Below are 18,091 nucleotides of genomic sequence, written 5' to 3' on the forward strand. Positions count from 1 at the left end.
ATCAAATATGAAACAATATTCTGTTACTGTAATGCCTATTATTTCAGATTACCTGTCTCATATAGTCAGGATATAGTAACCGTTTTATGAAAATATTTTTTTTTAGTCATATTTGCTCCAATTCTACCCACTGCTGCTTTAAGACTTTTGAGTACATATTGGATGGTGTGGGTGAATGAACTCACGCTAGCTGTCTGGTCCAGTTTTCGAAATCTTGTTTCAGAAAGGCGATATGCTCGGGTAAGAGCCCCATAATGACCACGGCTGTGAAGCTTTCCTTCAGAGATTCCTCGGCGATAAGGCTATGGAGGAAGCGCTCATCGGCTTTAGTCACATGTGAAGAGTCACCGGGCTGCAGGAGGAGGATGAAACGTCACACAGAGGAGAGATAGCAGAGATGTTAACACAGAGAGCTTCAAATTGCAAATCAGGAGAACGTTTTTTAAGTTACAAGCGAGCTTTTACTTCATGTGAACGGAGGCTTTTAAAACAGAGCACTTACCTTTCGGTTTCTAATGATCCCGCTGTAGATATCCTCTTTGTTCCTCTCTTTTCTCTCAAAGTCCTCTTTGGACAGAACCAGCTCATGAACATCTGGGGAGCCAACTGGTTTGCTGATCATCTAAAACACAAAAGAAGCAAAGCTATGGTTATTTTTTGCTCATTCATTTGTGTGAAGTCAGTCTGGTGACGCAGCAGGGTCAGATAAAACGATTGTCAGCGTGATAACTTTCCATAGTTGCAAAAGTTTAATAAAACAAAATGTACAAAAAAAAATAAAAGAAGATTTAATGGTGTACATTAGTATTCCTCTTTAAGGTAGTCTTTGTTACTGATTCTGGTAATGCTGCAGGGCTCTAGACTAACTTTTCCACTGGTAGCACATGATTTGGTCGCAACCTTTTGGTACAGCATGGTATTAATCAGTGGTGGAAAGTAACTAAGTACATTTACTCAAGTACTGTACTTAAGTACATTTTTGATGCTACTTTCTACTCCACTACATTTCAGAGGGAAATATTCTATATTTACTTTACTACATTTATGTATAATGAATATATGAAATACAATGCATTGTTATACAGTGAATTAAGCCTCCCAACAGTATAAAAAAATAATTAAATTAGCTGTATTATAGCCAGACACAACAATAAAATGCATCTCACATGTATCTGCATCAATAATAATAATAATAATAAAATATTTTAATATAAAATAATGTAACAATTAAAGAGCCCATTTGGCTGCATAGTGGGTACTTTTACTTTTATACTTTAAGTATATTCTCTTGCGAGCAGCGGGGATAGAATAGACAGTGGCTGATGTCGAAATACGGCCATGTGAAATTTTAAATCATACGCTATCAAAAGATTATTGCATATGCAACCATTTTGGTCGCAGTCTAGAGCGCTGTGTTGAATTCTTAACAATTTGCACAGAAGACATACCCTGGCTGAGTCTCCAATGTAGAACACAGCCTGTTTTCCTCCAACTCCGAAGTAGGATATATCACTGTTGAGACTACGACGGACAGCATCAGGTCGAACATACCCCTCTTGTTTACTGTAGTGAGGAAAAAAAGACGTATAATCAAATTTTGGGCATTTGGAACATTGGAAGCATCCCTTGGACAAGCATGGCTAATCTGAAGCTAGAAAGTGAAGAAGCTAAAGCACACCAACCTCACAAGTGGGCTCTTGTCCCTGGAAAATTTACTCAGTCTGTACACTGCCCAGTTATTGAGCTGTTTAGAGGTCATCCCGCGCCCATTATCTAAGACAATCAAGGCAGGTTTTCCAAGAGTGTCATCAAACACCTGGAAACAGGGAGAGAGGGTCAGTCCCTATTACTGTGAAGGTGAAACATTTGGTTATAAAATGATATGCAAAAGAACCAACCATTCGTATCTCTATTGTCCTCACTCCTGGGTTTTTAGCTGTGGCCGAAAGAGAGTTGTCGATCAGCTCAGCAAGTGCGAATGCTGGACAAAAATGACAAAAAGGTAGCAAGTTATGAGTGATGATATGCAGCTTAATGTCACTGTCCATCTCAAGTAAACGACTGTGATTATATAAGCACTTACGCAGTGATTTCTGTCCCTCACTAGCGTAGTACTCATACGTGCCAGCCTGGATCAGCGTATTATAATGAGGCTCAAACGTGATATGCTCCTCCGTGGCCGCTGTCAGTGCTTGGTCCTTCTTTTGCAACAAGAGGAGGGTGCTGTCATCCTGAAGCTCCTCTACAATGTAAAAAATAAAAATTAAATAAAAATGGAACTGTCTTGGCAATTTCAGAAAAAAAACGTACAGGTGATGACATTTACAGAACAAATGAACCACAGAAAAATTTAAAATAATTAAGATATATTTCTTTAATTTTCTCATCTATAATTTATGGCAGCATATTGTTTGTTTACTTTTGCACCAACTGGGACAGATTTACTCACTAAATCTGTCAAAATCCAGGACTGTTCTGTCCGTTGTGGTCAACACATATGTTTCATGTGAACGGATTCCAAATGCCTGTAACAAAAAAGTCAAAAGTGAGTGTTCATGTCTTCATTAGAGCTGAAACAGTCAGTCAATGAATTGATTTATTAGTCGATCAACAGAAAATTAAGTGGCAACTATTTTGGTTATTCATTCATCATTTTGGTCATTTGTCAAACCAGAAATGTCAATCACTCTCAGCTACTCCAATGTGAGGATTTGTTGTTTTTTATCACTGCAAATTGAATTTCTTTGGGGTTTGGACTGTTGGCTGGACAAAACAAGACATTTGATGACGTCGAGGAGGCTGTGATCAACATTCTTCATTATTTTCTGATATTTTATAGACAAAATGACTCATCAACTAATTGTAAAAATTATCATCAGAAGTGTTTTTGTCTATATATATATATATATATATATATATATATATATGTATATACACACATATATATATATATATATATATATGTATATATGTATATATGTATATATACATATATATAAACTGGAAAAACAAAGTTCGGAAACTTGTGTTTGATGGAATATTTCTCTGTTGTTACATTGCTAATTGGCATTGTATTTTATATTGTTGGAAAGCCTGTTTATTTACCTTCGCAATGATGTCCAACTTGTAAGGATCATACATTTGTGGGATGAGCAGCACAGCTGATTATGTGGGTAGCGCCCAAGAAAACATTTGCCAAAATGCTCTGCGCTACCCACATAATCAGCTGTGCTTCTCATCCCATAAATGCATGATCCTTACAAGTTGGACATCATTGTGAAGGTAAATAAACAGGCTTTCCAACGATGTAAAATACAATGCCAATTAGCATTGTAACAACAGAGAAATAATCCACCAAACACAAGTTTCCGAACTTTGTTTTTCGAGTATATATATATATATATATATATATATATATATATATATATATATATATATATATATATATATATATATATATATATATATGTGTATATGGATATTTGACCAGGAATATTTCAAAGGTAAAGTGCCCTAGATGATAGGGTGTAATGTCCTAGACCTCTATCAATTTATCAGGATTTATGTTTATTTATTATTTTTATTTTATTTTATTTTTATTTTTTTTATTTATTTATCTATCTATTTATTTATATTAATTTTTGTACACTTTGTACACATTTCTTTTTTTTTTTTGAGTGCCCTCTGGGTATTGTCATGGGTGGGGGTGGGGGGTGGGTGCGATATATACCAGTCCAAACATGTTTGTGCAATGGATTGTAAGAGTTGTATCAGCAAAATGTATAAATAAACTCTGTTTAAAAAACAAAACAAAAGTGTTTTTGTCAAATCTTAACACTGTCAGAAAAATGGACATCAAGGCTGTACTGTCATAAGGTCGGGAAACAAAATAACAGAGACAACCAGGGCTGCTTATGTTAACAATTTACAGCTGCAGCAAAAGAGGAAAGAGTGCGGTCTGTAAGAGCAGGAAAGGGAAGTAAAAAAAAAATTTGAATTCGCTGTGCCTTCATACATGCATTCAGATGGCCAGATCTACAGTGTAAATCAGGTAGTCTGCTGTCACCCGCACTCTTCATCATGGCAGTCGAGGTCCCCGTCCTGCATCACCCTGTCGGGGTTTATTTCACAACAATGACCCACTAGCTGTTCATTACCCCGCTTATTACACAGCTACCTACTTACGAAATCAATAATTTGACCCACAAATGGTCCACCAGAGTCCGAGATCTGAACTGCATCCATAGTAACGGTCTGTTATACATAGCAACAGTCTGCTATAAAGAAATAACAGACTGTAGAACGTTGTGATTGACCAATTAAAATCAAGTATTCAACAAAGCCGGGTAATACATGTGTGGATGTTGCACCATGACACCACAGAATCTACAACAGTCAATTAAATGCCTCTCAACAACAAGAATGTCTCAGGCTCCTTCAACAATGCTCATAAAATATGTATAAAAGATAAATAGATCAAACAAGTAAAAGCAAAATGAGAATCTAAGGCATAAAATAGTGCAGTTAAAATAAATATAAACATAAGTAATAAATATAAAATAGTAATATTGTAAATTTGTAATGTTGATGACTATTTCAGACGGGAAAACTGAATGTAAACAGGATGTGGTATGTATATGTATAACGAGAAGCAATATACATACACAGAGGTGTAGACAGGAAAGTAGTATGGATAGAGAAGTGATAAATATATATAGAGAGGTGTAACAGTTTGTAAAACAGTATGTTAAGTAAGGTAAAGGTAAAGCGAAGGGAAGGATACAGGAAAAGATGCATTCATCACATTAACATGAATTTAATGCAATGCAGCACGAGCAGACTTGCTCTCTTCACCTTGCCAGTTTCGTTTCCTTGAATTTGAGTCATGAATTGTCAAGAGAGACAAACCTAGAGGAACGACTACGCCCATTTTTCCTTTGATCTAAGACTGTCCAAAAAATATTAGTAAACATTAACAATTCTCTTCCAAATCCAAAAACAGTATTGATCCACCAAACTGTAACAGGAATTTATGTGATCTGTTCTTTCTAGGAGTAAGGAAATCAAAGCAAATGTAATGTTTCTTCTAATCATCTCATCTCCAGATAGGTCTGGTCCTGCAGCAAGACCTGCAGGACCAGACCTGCTCTCTTCACCTTGCCAGTTTCGTTTCCTTGAATTTGAGAGCTATGAATTGTGGTTTATGATGAGATGTCTCACGAACCTCATCGTAAACTAACAAAACATGGATAACTTCAAACATCATGAAATCTTTGAATACTAAACATAGACTGTAAAAAATATTTTCAGTCCCACGCCATTTATTCTTGTCCCCAAAAAATATATAGAAATAAATTAATCAAGTATAAGTACCTCAAAAGTTATTTGTCTTGAACAAATATATGTGAAAATGAAATGTTAAAGGTAAAATGAAGATCATGAATTCAAATTTAAGCCTAAATGGTCGTCTTTTGGTCATTAGATTTTCCTTTCACAAATGGATATTAAAAAACAAAAAATGAGAGATCATTTGATTTTCGTTTTAAAGTACAAAAATAATATTGAAATACAAGACGTTTTTCTTCATCGGGGTCAAAAAATAAAATAAAATCACTAGAAGACAGAAACTGTATTCTGCGACCGGAAGCACTCTTACTTTGTAATTGGCAACGGTCGCAGAATATAAAGGAAAAAAAACGGGGCGTTTTTTTTTTTACATATTCTGTCTTCTAGTGATTTTATTTTTGTTTTTAGAAATGGAAAATGAAAATAAACCTGTTTTTTTAAGTTTATTTCATCCCTTTTTGACCCTAAATACTTGTAAAATGTGACCAAACCTGGAGGAAGACCAGTTCACCTCAAACACTAACCATACACTTCCATGCAACACACACACACACACACACACACACACACACACACACTTATCTTTTTTTATATATTTACTGTATTGTTATTGTTGTTATATATATATCTTGTCCTAATTGTTTTGTTATCACTATTATGTAGTTATATTATTTCTTTATATTAATCTTGTCTCTAGGTGGAGGCTTCAGATAAGCCCAGTGGGGTTTTTTGCCTCTTCCTGCACTGTATAATATTATTATTATAATTTTTTTAGTTATGTTGTATAGTCTTAAATTGAGCAAAACAAATAAACAAACAAAAACAAAATATGTCAGTGTGTTAGATTTATGGTGCAAAAAACGCCTCGACTGGAGAATTGCATAAGAAGATGTGATTTATCTCCTGATTAATGAGTACATTAGTTGCAATTGAAGGAAACAGACACATTGACACACATATCTCTGGTATCATCATCATTTTGTGTATAAAATGCCATAAAATTCACATTTTCAAATTCCCTGTTTTGTCGAACCAACAAAATTCAAAACATTGATATCCAATTTATGATATAAAATAAAAAAATATATGTAAGAAGCTGGTACCAGCAAATGTTGTTTTGCCTCTTCCTGCACTGTGTATCATTCATTTATGTTTTTATTCTGTTGTATAGTCTTAAATTGTGCAAAACAAATAAAGAAAGCAGAGTAGAGTTATCAAACATGTTACCCGGTGCAGGAGCGGCAGAAACCCGTTGAAGTCTTGACCGGTTGTTTCTAGTAACTTGGGCGTTACATGCTGCTCGTTTTCGGAGCGACAGTCGTAAACACGGATCCTCCTGCGGACTCTTGCGTCCTCCATGGAGACAGAAGACAATAGAGAGACGCTGGACAGCTTCTTCTCAACTACGTTAACATGAAAGTCTGTCTTCGTACCGTGTGTAACGTTAACATGACTTTCACTTTATCCCGGAGTTGATTAAACTGTAAGTGACTTTATGTGTAGACTATAAAGGGATGTTGTGAGTCGCAGCCTCTTTAAGTAAACCACGCCTCATTCTGTAACCACGTGTCTCCATCCTCCGTTGCTATGGAAGCTCGTTGGGGACATACGTTATCTACGTTCGCGAAATAAACAAGGCCTATTAAAAGAGGTTTGGACACGGTTTAGAGCTCTGGGTTATGACAACTGGGGCTGTTGTCAATTTTATGAGGGGTGGAAGTGACAAAACATAATTGGAGGTGTCACGGGTTAGACTGTGCCCTGTAAAGTAAGATGCAACGCACACACACTGTAACGCCACCTCCATCATATATGAAATCAAGCCGGCTTGGAGGTGTCGGGGTTAAGTGTTACTGTAGCATCAGTACTTCTAAATGTCGGGAGACCCGCCTGTGGCGGTACTGAGTTCCCCAGACTTTAGTTGTTCAGTCAGAACTGAAAAACAGTTCCCATCCACATAATAATATAAAATAAAATGCCTTCTTAATAATAATAATGAACAAATGCCTCTTCAATAATGAACAAATGCCTCTATATTAACAAACAATTAAGGAAACTGAAATAGTGGTTTGTGTTTTTCCTTTTACCCTCCTTTAAAGTTTTCCCAAATAAAATACACTAAAAGAAATGGGTATAAAGGGTTTCATTGAAAATCAACAAATGAATAGAATACAAAAATACAGCCTGCAGGCGTTAGGCTATTGTAAGGCAAGCCAGCTGTTGCACAAATAGTACCTAATCGTCCCAGTGCAGGTAACCTAATTGGTTGGCACTTAACTTGTTTCCCCAACTAGGAGAGTCAACACTCTCAACAAACAAAACAAAGTAATCAGTTTCTTAATGGGGGTCAGAGTGATACAAAGTAAAAATGTATTTATGAATTACACACAGGCATAAGTATTAATATTGAACATTTCCATTTATTGTAAAATGGATATTCAGTAAATTGTTTGTCACCCTCTCTTCTCTGCTGTAGATGCGCTCCTTGGTTTAGACCTGGACTGCCGAAACCGAACAGGAGCGTACCAATAGCTTATGTAAGGGGGGTTTCCAGAGAAGGTACCAAGTACAGTAGAGTTGGAGGGGTGTTTGGGGGGGTTAACAATAGGCAAGGTAATTTTAATTAGTTTGAATAATTACTTGCCTCAAAATGTTATATTAAATGTTTTATAATTTAATTATAAATTATGTCCTATTTTTTGGACTGGATATTACTATGCTGTTGTTTGATTGATTATTAATTATTATCAATTTTACTTAGTAGGATCCAGCTTCATAAAAGAGGAGGCTGGAATACCTGGAGGGGGGGGAGTGGAGAGCAAACCTCTGATGAGAGACAAGCCATATTGGAGAGCTGCAAGGGCCCAAAATTTAAAGGGGCATAGCCTATGCTGTATCTTGATATATATATTTTTGTCATTTTGCTTATTTTTTTCATTATTTTGGAAGAGCCTGTTTCCTGGATGCCAGGCCTGCACTGTACATATTTTTGCACTGGATTGTTGGTTTCCACTAATTGTTAATAAATACACCTGGACTGTTTAACTGGAATTTTTCTCAGTTTTTACGCCTTAGCCACTCGGTCAACCTTACAGGAGGTGATGAAAATGCATATTTACAGAGACCCCCTTCACCCCTTAGGAGAAAATTTGTATTAACTCGTTCCCTCAAGTTACTTCATAGAGCACTTCTTCCAATCATTCCTGACTGTCCACACATTGTTGATGTACGGAGCCCCACTAGATCGGTAAAGTTGACAGATTCAAACTTCCTGGATCAATAACTCATCACAGAAACAACTTTTTCATTTACACTTCCATTTTCATTTATCATTGTTGTAGGTCTATGGTACGACGATACGACAGAGTATTAGGGCCACATTTAGGAAAAAACAATAAATCTGAGATTACGAGAATAAAGTCATAACTTTACGAGAAAGAAAGTAATAGTATTACGAGATTAAAGTCATAGGTTTACGAGAAAAAAGGTCGTAGTATTATGAGAATAAAGTCATAATATTATAAAGTAGTAATTTTATGTGTCATTTAATTTTTTTCTTGTAAAGTTATGACTTTATTCTCGTAATATTACGACTTTTTTCTCATAAAGTTATGACTTTACTCTCGTTACGTTACGACTTTTTTTCTCGTAAAGTTATGACTTTATTCTCGTAATATTACAACCTATTTTTCTCGTAAAGTTATGACTTTACTCTCGTTACGTTACGACTTTTTTTCTTGTAAAGTTATGACTTTATTCTCGTAATATTACGACCTTTTTTTCTTGTAAAGTTATGACTTTATTCTCGTAATATTATGACCGTTTTTTCTCGTTAAGTTTATGACTTTATTCTCGTAATATTACAACTTTTTTCTCGTAAAGTTATGACTTTATTCTCGTAATATTACAACTTTTTTCTCGTTAAGTTATGACTTTATTCTCGTAATATTACAACTTTTTTCTCGTAAAGTTATGACTTTATTCTCGTAATATTACGACCTTTTTTTCTTGTAAAGTTATGACTTTATTCTCGTAATATTATGACCGTTTTTTTTCTCGTTAAGTTATGACTTTATTCTCGTAATATTACAACTTTTTTCTCGTAAAGTTATGACTTTATTCTCGTAACATTACCACTTTTTTCTCATTCTATTCTGACTTTATTCTGTAAATCTCAGATGTTTTTTCCCTCAATGTGGCCCTAATACTCCGTAGTACATTGTCTCTTTGGCCCTCACTGCATTAGACTTATATACCTTCATCACAATGCTAAAATGTTTTGCGGCTCCAGACAGATTTTGTTTTTTTTTGCCTAAAATGGCTCTTTTGATAGTAAAGGTTGCTGACACCTGACATACATTTATATCAATTCGTTTTTGTTACTTCCACCCTTTATACAATTTCAGCCAGTGTAGATCATATTTACTGCGCATGCGCTGTAAACCACGAGGATATGACGCGTTGACGTCTCCTCTTTTCTCCCTCCTTGGGAATGAAAACAGCAAATCGCTCCAGAGTTTCTAAACGCTGCTCTACTTTCGATATCGTTTCACCTGAAATCCAACTGGTTTGGGCGTGTTTTTTGTTGGCAGGGAAACAACTCCTGCACCGGAACCACCGACAGATAGATGAAGCAATAGATATAAAAGCCAGCTCTAGTTTTAACCAACAATGTCTGTGGTGGTTCAGAACAAACAGGGCTCGGTTCTGGATGCACGCTCACTCATTGATCAGGGGTATTCACGTTGCATCCGACTGAGAGATAGTAAACATGTGAGGTGCTGTTTCAAGAGGCAGTGTTTTCAGGTTTTAAGCAGTCACTACAGTGTGAGCTCCAGTGCTGCTGTGGAGGCAGGAAACAAGGATGTGTTGCAGAAAACAGACAAACCACCAAAGGTAAATCACAAAACATGACTATACAGTGACAGCTGCTGGTCTTATGGCTGTATTCACACCCAGAATTAATGATGCCTGTGTTTAATTACATGTGAAGTACACATATTTAATGCAACATTAATTATCTTTGGACTCTCTAAGCAAAAAGTACACAAAGCTAAAATGATTGTGTCACAGCAGCAGGCAATGCACAGGAACAGTAAATGCACAATAATATACATATCAACACTAGAAAAATAAATATCTGTAGTATATACAATATAAAGAATATATTAAAATACACTATAAATATACTAGACTACAGAAATTATAAAATATAAACATAGAATAACAATAACATACTATATACAGCAAAGTGTGCAAGAATTATACTTATATTCATAAATAAATAAAATAATAAAAATAAATACTTCTTTATAAAATAATAATTATAAACTGGCAACTGAGTGTATAAGGTGTCTTCAGAAATCAGAGTTGTATTAACCATTTATAAAACTCCCTTTTAAGCAAAAAATAAAGAAATCAGAGACACATTTTTGTACAAATTGTTTATTTTTTCATGTAATTGTAGTATTTGTTTATTGTAAATTCTCTTTTATGCAGAAAGAAAATCTGTGAATGAATATCTGCTATCTGTGAAACTGAAAAAATCATTAATCATTCTTCATTTAATATCAATTTGACTTTCAGAAAAGGAAACGAAAACACAGTGAACTCAACCAGGGGGAAGTTGATTCCCAGGCCTTCCATGAGAAGGTAGGTTGGATCTCATTCTCTAACTTCAAGTCTTTTGGAAAGAGATTTGTGTCAGAGTAGAAGTATAAAGTAGGATAGAAATGGAAATATTCAAGTAAAATACCTCAAAACTTGATTATATGTACTTAGTTTCTTTCCACCACTGGTGAGTTTTATATCATGCATTTCCAGTACAGTCTCTGCCAGCACAAATCTCCTATAATAATGTATAATAATGATATAATGTGTGCCAATGCAGATCAGGTCTGTCGTCCTGGAGGGAACCAAGTCCTTGGTGGATTCTGCCCGATCCCTGGGATATCTAAACGGCCTGACAGACACAGAGAAAGAGCCTCTTCCCTCTCAGGAGTGCAGCCTCGCCGCTCTTTGTGAAATGGCTAAAGAGCTTCCTCTAGTGGACGACGAGGAGCAGGAGGAGTGTGTGCAGCCACTTGTTGCTGAAGACGGCTGTACGTCACACGTGGACTTGTTCTCTCGGGTGACAGAGACCCGGGCGGCTTCAGTGGTCACACTGATGGGAGAGGAATATGTAATACCACCACACACCGCCTTCCTGCTCTCTGATTTCACAAGAATACAACCCCTTGTTCGGTGTGAGTACAATGATGGGAACTGGAAAATGTGTAAATATTGGTCAGGCCATCTGGAACAGATTTGACATATATCTTACAATTGCACGATTGTGGTAACTTCTTTTTAATGAAAATAAAAAGCTGCAAAATCGTGGAGAGAAAAAAAGGATCATTGTGGTTTAAATGAATGTAAATAACTCCAGCATGACTCAGTGTGTTTCACATGAGAGATCATACTAGTGGTCTCCCAGCCTGACACTGTTTACGACTAAAGCTGCTTGTTTCTCACACAGATGGAAGAAGGTTTGAGTTAATAGTTATGGATCCACCGTGGGAAAACAAGTCTGTGAAAAGGAGCCGCAGGTAATTTGGTCTTTTCGAGTGTATAAAGCAGAATGAAGATAAAATAAGACTTTATTAGTGTTCAGGAGCGACAAATTCAACAGCTATAGAGGTCAAAATACCCAGTGTTTTACAAAAACAAAGAAAAGTCTACAGCCATGTTAGCAGCCCCGTGAGAGGCTGTTAAGGTTGAGAGATCACCAAACTTATTACAATTCATCCTGAGGGGAACATGAATGTCTGAACCAAATTTCATGGCTAGAAATTATAGAAAAATGTAAAAAAAAATGAATGATCTGAAATTAATTATCTGGTGATCCCTCAGATTTATCATGAGAAGCATTGGGGGCCCCATACCACTGCCTTAGGCCATACATGTAAAGGATGTAAACATGTGCAAACAGTATATGTGCAAAAAGTCTAATAGTTCAATAATGCATTTATAATAATAATAATAATAATAATAATAATATAATGCAAGTCCAAGTCTGGAGCAATACCAAAAATGGCAGTCAAAGGATTTGGCTCGATTTGGCGTGGTGAAATAGTTTGAAGGACTGATGTTCAAAATATAACTGGAGGTGCACGTAGAGAAGAGTATAGTGGTTGAATTTACACAAAATAACATTTTTAATCTATTTTCTCCATGAAGGTACAGTTCTTTGCCCTCATCGCAGCTGAAACAGCTCCAGATACCCCTACTGGCATCCCCGAACTGTTTAGTGGTCACCTGGGTCACAAACCGGCCCAGCCACCTGCGGTTTGTCCGTGACGAGCTGTATCCTCACTGGGGTGTAGAAGTTATAGCCGAATGGTTCTGGGTCAAGGTACAGAAACTTTGAATAGCTCTCAATCATGAACATCTGACCTATTGCTGTGATTCCAGATGTTTTAAGGGTTTACTCTTTCCCTCCAGGTGACCACATCTGGACAGTTTGTGTTTCCACTGGACTCACATCACAAGAAGCCGTATGAAGTGCTGGTGCTGGGCCGATATCGCTCCTCTGCAGATAACACCACGAGGTGGGAATTACTTCTCTGTGTTCATACTGTTTATGCTCTAACAATTAAATATAATAAACTTCTTTAACCACTTTCAGCTCTCCAGAGAGGTCAGAGGTTCCTGTGGAGGATCAGCGTTTGATCGTCAGCGTCCCGTCAGCTCTCCACTCCCAGAAGCCCTCACTCTCAGGTAAATAGTTTCATTTCTTTGTTAATGAAAGCTAAACTTACTTGTAATATTCAAGTACTGTATTGTTATGTTTTACTATGCCACCAGAGGGCAATGCTGCAACGTCAGATTGTTATCTTGCTATCGGGCTTCAATGATAAGCCCTAAATCCTACCACAGTCTGCTATAACATACGCAAAAGCAAAGTCTGAGTCACTTATTTAGCTTTGCATGGTTGAAATTTAAAATGCACCATTTTATTCCATGTTAGAGGACAGTTACTACATGCAAAATTATGACTACAGTGTGTTTTTAAATGAGTAATGGACACACTAAAGTAATACATTATTGATTTTTTACATTATATAAGTAAAAATATCCCACTTTTTGAATGTATAACTTGCTTTTCCACCACAGAAAGTTGCTATTTTCTCTAGAGAATTATGTTGGAGGAGAGAAAACCGCTCAAACACAACATGCTTGCACATATGACAGGTTTGATTTGTCAGAGTTTAGACTACTGCTGCTCAGATTTAATCAAATATGTCCCATCTGCACAAGACTTGACTTCCAACATGGACTCTGCTACTGTTAGAATGAATGTAAAACCTTGACAATGAATATGCATGGGGCTATGAACAAGAGAGGCTTGACGTCACGTCCCTCCCTCTCAGGGGAGCGCGATTTATTGTGCAGTATGGACACAGCCAGCGTTTGCCGCCTGGCGCCCCTTTTCAGAAGCACAGAAAAGCCTCCACCTCATGGAAGCGGCTGGATATTGTTAAAATACACAGATTTAGATCATAACAATGCCATTGTGGAGCTGTGATACACTAGAGATTAAGTAGATTAGGATACAGATTGTGTTCATGACCAAGCTACTCAGAACTGGTTTGCTTATTTCAGTTACTTTATTTGCTGTTGTGGAGTTTTTTTTTCACGTTTATTTAGATATACATATCTGCACAAGACGTAGAGACTAAATTGCACTGATAATTAAAGACAAAAATATAGAAAAAATGGCTTTGCATTCTAAATAAATGTGTGTACTGTACTACTAAATGACCAGAATGAGCAGCATCTGTGTTGCGTGTGTTTTAACGCCATTTCGAGGTGAGAGGCAGTGGGTGTGGCTCATTTCTCTGAGTGTAATAATTGTAAATTGCAGCGTATCATGAAATATTAGAAGGGCTTGACCCAACTCTTTCAGAGCTGCCAATAAAAGCAGAACAGTTTATTTATTTAACTATTTTACAAGATAATTTAACACCTCGGGGCTTGAAGGATTTTTCTTTTGTTCACTCCTGCAATAGATTACGCAACCGCTAGAAATCTCAAATACGTCCCAAGACCTTTGGCTTTAATCACCCCGAGCTTTCTTACTCTCATCTCGAGCTATCATCCCCGTAATTCTGCTGCACTCCGTCGAGCATGTCAGGTTTGCTGGGCAGCCTCGGCGGTGTGAAGCCACAACCCTCTCCAGTCGGCAGCGTTGAGAAACCCTGACCCACTTCTCCGCCCCTCTCAGATGGGGCTCCTATCACTGACATTTCTGGTTGCTATGGAGAGATAAGGGACACCATTACGGATACAACACATCCTTGCCAGATGGTCAAGCTGCAGAAAAAAAAAAGTGTTTGCACTTCTGTGAATGACAAGACGTGTGGTTTTATATTAATTAGGGCTCCCCCACAACTTTAGACGTTATGAAAAATGAAGTCCCTTCTCAACTCGGTATTATAAATAGTGGTTAAATGGCTCTTGCTAATATTCCTAATGCCAATTGTGTGGTATGCATTACTGTTGACTGGGGAATGGATCTGTGATGGTGATCTATGCACAATTGGCAGCTACAATACTTAGTTTTCTTTGTCAAAACTGTCTGTTTCGAAATAATAAAATCAAAAAATGTTTAGCTTTACATCAAGCTATTTATGGTTAGAGATGTACCGAATACCATTTTTTTCCTTCCCGATATGATTCCGATACCTGAACTTGCGGTATCGGCTGATACCAAGTACTGATCTGATACAAGCGTGATAAAACAGTACAGTGAAGGCTACTGTTTTGGAGCGGCGTTAAACAAGTTGATGGGGCCAAAAACAAGAAAAAAGTGTGCTGAAAATCAAAGTAATTAATTATATTGATTGAAAGGACTGAGACTTAAAAGAACCACAATTAAAATCTATGGCATCTTCTGCTACATTCAACCACGGTAGAAGTGGCAGAAGTTTCATGCGTTGTCCCATTTCAGAGTTCCGATGATAATTAGACCTTTTATTCTCTGTTCAACTTTGAGAGCTGAGTCACCGGTTGAGGTTGAATTAGTGGGAGAGCTGCATGTTTGGCCTTTCCTCTCTGTGACTCTGTCTCTCTGACGTGCAGAGGAAGAGAAAACGGGAGGCAGGACACCACATTGTGCAGGTTTGGGGATCAGGCTTCTGGGCTCATTAACTCCCCGAGTATTGGCCGAGGCGGGTGTCAGGGTGGTTTCGAGCATGCACAAGAGCAGACAGAGTAGCGCCGGGGCAGAGGAAGTGAAACGTATCTGTCAGGTGTGCTGCTCCTGGAATATCATTTCTTATAGACTCAAGGTCACTGTCAGTCTTCAGATGTGTGCTGTGGTGTGAAGGAGATGGGCAGTTGCCAGTGCTGTCCTCTACCTATTACAGAGTAACAAGCAAAGTGCCCTCATAAGAAATGGATGCAGCGCTGTAATCTTACAACCTGCATTTTTCATCTCAGGGCGACTGCGTCAGCAATGTTCAAACCTTTTCGATTCATTTGGAGCGAATAAATGATTTGCTGATGTGTTTTCGGGCCGGGTATCAATCAGGCCTTATCAACATTAAGCATGTGTTTACTGCAACCAAAAAGTGACGTGGAGGGGTATGACAAAGCATCAGTATGTGACTCGTTGGGATGAGAACGTGTTGACCAGCCACTCCTCTTCCTCATGTCTTTCTTCCTGTAGAAGTGTTAAAGCCCTACATCGGAGCCGAAGCCGAGTGCTTGGAGCTGTTTGCCCGAAGTCTTCAACCTGGATGGACCAGCTGGGGCAACGAAGTGCTAAAATTTCAGCACACAAGCTATTTCACCGTGACGCCTACAGATGACGTAGCAGACGTCCCTAAAGACGAGGCCGCGGATGACTGCTCAGACGAACCCACAGTGACTGAATCCTCTCCTCCCCGACACTGTCCTGCCACTGTGGACTAAAGACCGACTTTCAACGCGTGTCACATCAGTTTTTTAGTGCGTTTTCAATAAAGATTCAACACCAGTATACTTCTATACCAGCTTCTTTTTGATGTGCTCTTCTCCTGCATGCGGGACCTTTGATTTCTTGTTTTGGGGTCTGGGTACATATATTAGGTAGTGGATCACAGGGCTGGTGATGCATGTGGAGAGATGAAAGTGCATTTCTGTGCAGCTATGTTTTCCCACACTGCATTCAGATAAACAACACTCAAGGTTTTATTTTTTTTGAGTAGTCTTTGGCGCAATATGTGTCTTAAGGATGATCAAAGTATTTCTATTTTTACTCTTTTCATGCTGTTTTGAACTGAATTTCAAAAATGTTTCCCACCCTTAATGAAAGAGATTCATATTGAATGCGTTTGCTTGTAGCCGTCCGTTAACAGAACTTTTGTTTAAAGTTTTCACTTGAACAACACACTGCTGCATCCTGTCAAGGACGCCCAGGTCTGTGCTTACATAATATGTCCGTGAATTTTCCTTGTTTCCACTGAAAGACGTACTCTCCCTGTGTCACGCTCCTAACCGTCAGCACAGCCATTAACCTACCCTCTCCTGTCGGTTGGGGCCTCTCTAATGAGCCTGTGGTCTCCAGAGAGAGGAGAGGTGGTGTGGTGGCGTTGTGGGGACGAGCAGGGCTGTCTTTAAAGCACATGAGAATGAGTTACGGCCACTGCAGCACAGTACACATCACGGCTAATGAAGCCAGAGTGTGACTCCGGCAGGATCATTTACACATTAGCTTGTCATGCTCTCTGTGTCTCCAACACACAACAAACACACCACCAGTCTATACATCTATTTCTCCTTAGCTGTAATCAAAGTTCTTAACAGATCTCCTGTAATTAAACCAAAAAAGACTTACGATTAACATTTTGTAAAGGTTTGAGTGTATTTTAATCTGTATTCATGAGGTTTTATGAATGAATGAAATGCAAAGAAATCCATTAATTTCGGCAACATGGGATATACTCTTTAGTGTGTCATGCTATATTAAAGGTACACTGTTAAAGGTGCAGTGTGTAGGATTTGGCGTCATCTAGTGGTGTGGTTGCAGATTGCAACAAACTGAGTACCTCCCTATGTAGATATGAAGGGCTCATTCTAAGCTAACAAAAACGCAATGACTTTTAGTTCCAGATAAATATACTCTAATGAAAACATAGTTATGAATATTATATTTTCTTTCTGCTAATAGATCCCCCGTAATGTTACACAGTGTTCCTTTAAGTTTTCATTGTAAGTAAACATGGTTCTGAAACACATGAACACGCTTCCCGGACACAGAAATATGTAACATAAAAGTCTTCGAAATGTGTTGAAAGATCGATGACATGAAAAACTTTACAGACGTGAGTTTGTACTATCTTATTATCTGAGCTATTCATCACTCCATACAATTGCTGTGCTGTCATTATTGCAACGAAGGTCATTTCTCTCTTTCAGCCTTTCAAAGTTGGATAATAAACGTACGAATGGTTAAAGGTTGCTACTAACAATTGAGAAACAACAGATTGGAGTCAAATATCGTAATGAAATGTCTATAGCGACAAGGAGGTGGAGAGGTACTCAATAGTGCCAATCAGATCCCCAAGGATTTGCCGTCATTGTCTGCGTTCCCACGGAAACGAAAGGCAAATCAAAGAAACTCTCATCACTCATCCTTGAACATTTCTTAGAAACTTTATGAAACACGCCATATATAACATAACTCAGGCATTTGACAAATAGTTGCCTGCATGATACATTT

General features: G+C 37.7%; 2 protein-coding genes across 2 annotated transcripts in view; one reads left to right on the forward strand and one right to left on the reverse strand.

The window, feature by feature from the left end:
* smchd1 (structural maintenance of chromosomes flexible hinge domain containing 1) overlaps positions 1-6,909 on the reverse strand; it is a 32,726-nt gene extending 25,817 nt beyond the window's left edge. Inside the window, exons 1-8 of the mRNA XM_037757155.1 lie at positions 6,574-6,909; positions 2,450-2,525; positions 2,084-2,242; positions 1,899-1,981; positions 1,683-1,816; positions 1,449-1,563; positions 503-622; positions 186-352 (exon numbers count right to left, since the gene is read on the reverse strand). Of these exons, the coding sequence (XP_037613083.1) occupies positions 186-352; positions 503-622; positions 1,449-1,563; positions 1,683-1,816; positions 1,899-1,981; positions 2,084-2,242; positions 2,450-2,525; positions 6,574-6,705 (986 nt within the window). The 5' untranslated portion in view covers positions 6,706-6,909. The remainder of the gene's footprint in view (positions 1-185; positions 353-502; positions 623-1,448; positions 1,564-1,682; positions 1,817-1,898; positions 1,982-2,083; positions 2,243-2,449; positions 2,526-6,573) is intronic.
* Positions 6,910-9,820: 2,911 nt separating this feature from the next.
* Positions 9,821-16,377, forward strand: mettl4 (methyltransferase like 4). The gene is made up of 8 exons (XM_037757645.1): positions 9,821-10,242; positions 10,933-10,998; positions 11,237-11,591; positions 11,864-11,933; positions 12,565-12,739; positions 12,829-12,935; positions 13,013-13,104; positions 16,058-16,377. The coding sequence occupies exons 1-8, from the start codon at positions 10,018-10,020 to the stop codon at positions 16,300-16,302; spliced, it is 1,335 nt and encodes a 444-aa protein (XP_037613573.1). The 5' UTR covers positions 9,821-10,017; the 3' UTR covers positions 16,303-16,377.
* Positions 16,378-18,091: the final 1,714 nt, after the last annotated feature.

Source organism: Sebastes umbrosus, chromosome 21 (genome assembly GCF_015220745.1).
Source record: "Sebastes umbrosus isolate fSebUmb1 chromosome 21, fSebUmb1.pri, whole genome shotgun sequence".
NCBI lineage: Eukaryota > Metazoa > Chordata > Actinopteri > Perciformes > Sebastidae > Sebastes > Sebastes umbrosus.

Coding starts and splice junctions, on each gene's coding strand:
- mettl4 (XM_037757645.1), top strand. CDS start 10,018: ATGTCTGTGGTGGTTCAGAACAAACAGGGCTCGGTTCTGGATGCACGC. Junction 10,243..10,932: donor AAACAGACAAACCACCAAAG/GTAAATCACAAA, acceptor TTTGACTTTCAG/AAAAGGAAACGAAAACACAG. Junction 10,999..11,236: donor CCCAGGCCTTCCATGAGAAG/GTAGGTTGGATC, acceptor GTGCCAATGCAG/ATCAGGTCTGTCGTCCTGGA.